The sequence below is a fragment of the Hyperoodon ampullatus genome (genome assembly GCF_949752795.1).
Source record: "Hyperoodon ampullatus genome assembly, chromosome: 5".
NCBI lineage: Eukaryota > Metazoa > Chordata > Mammalia > Artiodactyla > Ziphiidae > Hyperoodon > Hyperoodon ampullatus.
Window position 1 is genome coordinate 130997481 of NC_136918.1, and position 6583 is coordinate 131004063.

General features: G+C 36.5%; 1 protein-coding gene across 1 annotated transcript; it reads right to left on the bottom strand.

Moving 5' to 3' along the window:
• Window positions 1–1406: 1406 nt before the first annotated feature.
• Window positions 1407–1784, bottom strand: LOC307053820 (mitochondrial intermembrane space import and assembly protein 40-like; the record flags this gene model as incomplete). The annotated part of the gene is made up of 1 exon (XM_079705282.1): window positions 1407–1784. The coding sequence occupies one exon, from the start codon at window positions 1782–1784 to the stop codon at window positions 1407–1409; it is 378 nt and encodes a 125-aa protein (XP_079561408.1).
• Window positions 1785–6583: the final 4799 nt, after the last annotated feature.

Here is a 6583-nt window from a genome sequence, read left to right on the forward strand (position 1 = left end):
CAAATAAGGTCCTTTATAGAATTTGGTTGATTTATCTCTTATGTCTCTATTATCGTTTAACAGTTTCCTCTCCTTTTTTTTTTTTTTTTTTTTTTTTACCAAGACATTTATTTATTGAAGAGATGAGTCATTTTTCCTGTTGATTTCCTGAATCCTGGACTGTTTTGGTTATATCTCCGTGGTATTGTTTAACTTGTTTCTACAGCCCCATATTTCTTGTTAACTTGTAGCTGAGTCTAAAATATGAAATTTAGGCTTAATTATGCTGGGGAGGCAAGAATATTTCACAGGCAGAGTACTTGCTATTGTATCACATCATGAGGGATGTAATACCTGTTTGTCCCACTTTTAGTGATGTTAAGATTGATCAGTGGGATTTAGGTGTCAACCTTTTCCTAATGGTCTTACCGGCCGTTGATGATTATTGTATAGATCCATTATTTCACTGGGGTTGCAAAATGACATTTTTCTAAATTAATCATTCTTTCTGAATTAGTTGGACTTCTTTATCTGATAAATATGAAAAACAGTTTATAAAGGAGAGGCAAGATAAATGCTTGATTCTGTACCTTAATCTGATTTCAGAATAATGAACCCAGCAATATATATATATATACACACATATATTTTTATTTATTTAATTAAAGTATAGTTGATGTGCAATATTATATGTTATAGGTGTATAATATAATGATTCACAATTTTAAAGGTTATACTTCATTTATATTTATTATAAAGTATTGGCTATAGTCCATGTATTGTACAATATATCCTTGTAGCTTATTTTATACATAGTAGTTTGTACCTCTTAATCCCCTACCCTTATATAGTCCTTCCTTCTCCTCACTGGTAACCACTAGTTTATTCTCTGTATCTGTGAGTCTGCTTCTTTTTTGTTATATCACTAGTTGATTTTTTAGTTTCATCTTATAAGTGATATCATATAGTATTTGTCTTTATCTGACTAATTTCATTTAGCATAATACCCTCCAACTCATCCATATTGATGCACATGGCAAAATTTTATTCTTTTTTATGGCTGAGTAGTATTCCATTGTTTATGAGTACCACATCTTCTTAATCCATTCCTCTCTTGATGGACACTTAGGTTGCTTCCACATCTTGGCAATTGTAAATAACACTGTTATGAACATTGGGGTGCATGTATCTTTTTGAATTAGTGTTTTCAGTTTTTTTTGGATATATACTCAGGAGTATACACACAACCCCAGGAGTATACACACAACCCCATTTTTCCATGTATATGTCAAGGGACCAAGACCCCGATCAGCACAATAAGTTATTTTGTACATTACAGTGCACATAAAAACAGAAGGAAAGACACTTTCTCAGAGAGGTTCATATTGCTCTGAAGGAGGCTGGAGCCCAGCACCCCAGGGCCATCATTAGCTGGACCCCTCCTCTTCTATGGTTGCAGTGGCCTCAGAGGCAGCTCTTTCCTCTAAACGATCCCCTGGCTTCTCCTCCTCCTTCTGGAAATAGAGGTCCGGGTACTTCTGCATGTACCCCTGCATGGCCCGGAACTGGTCTACACAGTCTGACCCCTTGACATCTTCCATGCTGTAGAGGAAGCAGGAAAAGGCCACCTTGAAAAGTTTCCCACACGGACCACTGGCCATCTGCCCAAGGCACGGGCAGTTCCAGTTGATGTCTCCATTTGGCAGGATCAGTTTCTTCTCCTTGTACAGATCATTGGGGTCTGTACGAGGAGAAGAGACCCCAGCTCCAACTGGCCACCAGCTCCAATTTGCTTGGAGTTTCATGGTCTTCTTTGGGAACAAATATGATTCAATCCTTCCCTTTCTGCTGGCAGTAGATCATGGTGCAGGCTGGTGCTTCGACCGCACAGCAATGGTGGTGATGGTCTCCAGGTTCTGTCCATTTTTAAATCAGGTTTTTTTTTTTTTGATATTGAGTTGTATGAGCTATTTATATATTTTGGATATTAACCTCTTATTAGTCATATCATTTGCAAGTATTTTCTCCCATTTAGTAGGCTGTCTTTTCATTTTGTTGATGGTTTCCTTTACTGTGCAAGAACTTTTAAGTTTAATTAGGTCCAATTTATTTATTTTTGCTTTTGTTACCTTTGCCTTAGGAGAGAAATCCAAACAAAATATTGCTATGATTTATGTCAGAGTGTTCTGCCTATGCTGTCTTCTAGGAATTTTATGGTTTCAGGTCTTATATTTAGGTCTTTAAACAATTTTGAGTCTATTTTTTATATGGTGTGAGGAAATGTTCTAATTTTACTCTTTTACATGTATCTGTCTGGTTTTCTCAGCACCATTCCTTGAAGAGTCTGTCTTTTCTCTATTTTATGTTCTGTCTCCTTTGTTGAAGATTAATTGACAATAAGAGCATACATTTATTTCTGGGATCTATATTCTGTTCCATTGATCTATGTGTCTGTTTTTGTGACAGTAACATGCTGTTTTGATTACTGTGGCTTTGTAGTATAGTCTGAAGTCAGGGATCGTGATACCTCCAGTTGTGTTCTTTTTTCTCAAGATTGCTTTGACAATTCAGGGTCTTTTGTGTTTCCATATATATTTTAGGATTATTTGTCCTAGTTCTGTGAAAAATGTCATGGGTATTTTGATAGGTGTTGTGTTATTTTTGTAGATTGCTTTGGTTAGTGTGGACACTAACAATATCAATTCTTCTAATCCATGAACATGGGCTATTTTTCCATTTCTTTGGATCATCTTCAATTTCCTTCATCAATGTTTTATAGTTTTCAGAGTTAAGGTCTTCCATCTCCTTGGTACATTTATTCCCAGGTATTTTATTCTTTTTGGTGTGATTTTAAATGGGATTGTTTCCTGCTTTCTCTTTGTGATTGTTCATTATTAGTGTATAGAAAAGCAATAGCTTTCTATGTATTAATCTTGTATCCTAAAACTTTACTGAATTCATTTATTAGTTCTAATAGTCCTTTGGTGTAAATTTTAGGGTTTTCTACATATAGTATCATGTCATCTGTAAATAGTGATGGTTTTACTTCTTCCCTTCCAATTTGGATGTCTTTTACTTCTTTTTCTAGTCTGATTGCTGTGACTAAGACTTCCAATACTATGTTAAATAGAACTGGTGAGAGTGGTCATGTGTGTTTTGTTCTTGACTGGATAAAAAGCTTTCAGCTTTATTTTATTTTATTTATTTTTTTATTAGTTTCTGCTTTATAACAAAGTGAATCAGTCATACATATACATCTGTTCCCACATCCCCTCCCTCATGCATCTCCCTCCCTCCCACCCTCCCCATCCCACCCCTCCAGGCGGTCACAAAGCACCGAGCTGATCTCCCTGTGCTCTGCGGCTGCTTCCCACTATCTATCTACCTTATGTTTGGTAGTGTATATATGTCCATGCCTCTCTTTCCCTTTGTCACAGCTTACCCTTCCCCTTCCCCATATCCTCAAGTCCATTCTCAAGTAGGTCTGTGTCTTTATTCCCGTTTTACCCCTAGGTTCTTCATGACATTTTTTTTTTTTTTTAATTCCATATATGTGTGTTAGCATACGGTATTTGTCTTTCTCTTTCTGACTTACTTCACTCTGTATGACAGACTCTAGGTCTATCCACCTCATTACAAATAGCTCAGTTTCGTTTCTTTTTATGGCTGAGTAATATTCCATTGTATATATGTGCCACATCTTCTTTATCCATTCATCCGATGATGGACACTTAGGTTGTTTCCAGCTCCGGGCTATTGTGAATAGAGCTGCAATGAACATTTTGGTACATGTCTCTTTTTGAATTATGGTTTTCTCAGGGTATATGCCTAGTAGTGGGATTACTGGGTCATATGGTAGTTCTATTTTTAGTTTTTTAAGGAAACTCCATACTGTTCTCCATAGTGGCTGTACCAATTCACATTCCCACCAGCAGTGCAAGAGTGTTCCCTTTTCTCCACACCCTCTCCAGCATTTATTGTTTCTAGATTTCTTGATGATGGCCATTCTGACTGGTGTGAGATGATATCTCATTGTAGTTTTGATTTGCATTTCTCTAATGATTAATGATGTTGAGCATTCTTTCATGTGTTTGTTGGCAGTCTGTATATCTTCTTTGGAGAAATGCCTATTTAAGTCTTCTGCCCATTTTTGGATTGGGTTGTTTGTTTTTTTGCTATTGAGCTGCATGAGCTGTTTATAAATTTTGGAGATTAATCCTTTGTCAGTTGCTTCATTTGCAAATATTTTCTCCCATTCTGAGGGTTGTCTTTTGGTCTTGTTTATGGTTTCCTTTGCTGTGCAAAAGCTTTGAAGTTTCATTAGGTCCCATTTGTTTATCTTTGTTTTTATTTCCATTTCTCTAGGAGGTGGGTCCAAAAGGATCTTGCTGTGATTTATGTCATAGAGTGTTCTACCTATGTTTTCCTCTAAGAGTTTGATAGTTTCTGGCCTTACATTTAGGTCTTTAATCCATTTTGAGCTTATTTTTGTGTATGGTGTTAGGGAATGATCTAATCTCATACTTTTACATGTCCCTGTCCAGTTTTCCCAGCACCACTTATTGAAGAGGCTGTCCTTTCTCCACTGTACATTCCTGCCTCCTTTATCAAAGATAAGTTGGCCATATGTGCGTGGGTTTATCTCTGGGCTTTCTATGCTGATCCACTGATCTATCTTTCTGTTTTTATGCCAGTACCACACTGTCTTAATTACTGTAGCTTTGTAGTATAGTCTGAAGTCAGGCAGCCTGATTCCTCCAGCTCCATGTTTCGTTCTCAAGATTGCTTTGGCTATTCGGGGTCTTTTGTTTTTCCAAACAAATTTTGAAATTTTTTGTTCTACTTCTGTGAAAAATGCCAGTGGTAGTTTGATAGGGATTGCATTGAATCTGTAGATTGCTTTGGGTAGTAGAGTCATTTTCACAATATTGATTCTTCCAATCCAGGAGCATGGTATATCTCTCCATCTATTTATATCATCTTTAATTTCTTTCATCAGTGTCTTATAATTTTCTGCATACAGGTCTTTTGTCTCCTTAGGTAGGTTTATTCCTAGATATTTTATTCTTTTTGTTGCAATGGTAAATGGGAGTGTTTTCTTGATTTCATTTTCAGATTTTTCATCATTAGTGTACAGGAATGCCAGAGATTTCTGTGCATTAATTTTGTATCCTGCTACTTTACCAAATTCATTGATTAGCTCTAGTAGTTTTTCAGTAGCATCTTTAGGATTCTCTATGTATAGTATCATGTCATCTGCAAACAGTGACAGCTTTACTTCTTCTTTTCCAATTTGGATTCCTTTTATTTCCTTTTCTTCTCTGATTGCTGTGGCTAAAACTTCCAAAACTAGGTTGAATAAGAGTGGTGAGAGTGGGCAGCCTTGTCTTGTTCCTGATCTTAGTGGAAATGGTTTCAGTTTTTCACCGTTGAGGACAATGTTGGCTGTGGGTTTGTCATATATGGCCTTTATTATGTTGAGGAAAGTTCCCTCTATGCCTACTTTCTGCAGGGTTTTTATCATAAATGGGTGTTGAATTTTGTCGAAAGCTTTCTCTGCATCTATTGAGATGATCATATGGTTTTTCTCCTTCAACTTGTTAATATGGTGTATCACATTGATTGATTTGCGTATATTGAAGAATCCTTGCATTCCTGGAATAAATCCCACTTGATCATGGTGTATGATCCTTTTAATGTGCTGTTGGATTCTGTTTGCTAGTATTTTGTTGAGGATTTTTGCATCTATGTTCATCAGTGATATTGGCCTGTAGTTTTCTTTCTTTGTGACATCCTTGCCTGGTTTTGGTATCAAGGTGATGGTGGCCTCGTAGAATGAGTTTGGGAGTGTTCCTTCCTCTGATATTGTTTGGAAGAGTTTGAGAAGGATGGGTGTTAGCTCTTCTCTAAATGTTTGATAGAATTCGCCTGTGAAGCCATCTGGTCCTGGGCTTTTGTTTGATGGAAGATTTTTAATCACAGTTTGAATTTCAGTGCTTGTGATTGGTCTATTCATATTTTCTATTTCTTCCTGAGTCAGTCTTGGTAGGTTGTGCATTTCTAAGAATTTGTCCATTTCTTCCAGGTTGTCCATTTTATTGGCATAGAGTTGCTTATAGTAATCTCTCATGATCTTTTGTATTTCTGCAGTGTCAGTTGTTACTTCTCCTTTTTCATTTCTAATTCTACTGATTTGAGTCTTCTCCCTTCTTTTCTTGATGAGTCTGGCTAATGGTTTGTCAATTTTGTTTATCTTCTCAAAGAACCAGCTTTTAGTTTGGTTGATCTTTGCTATCGTTTCCTTCATTTCTTTTTCATTTATTTCTGATCTGATCTTTATGATTTCTTTCCTTCTGCTAACTTTGGGGGTTTTTTGTTCTTCTTTCTCTAATTGCTTTAGGTGCAGGGTCAGGTTGTTTACTCGAAATGTTTCCTGTTTCTTAAGGTGGGATTGTATTGCTATAAACTTCCCCCTTAGAACTGCTTTTGCTGCGTCCCATAGGTTTTGGGTCGTCGTGTCTCCATTGTCATTTGTTTCTAAGTATTTCTTAATTTCCTCTTTGATTTCTTCAGTGATCACTTCATTATTGAGTAGTGTATTGTT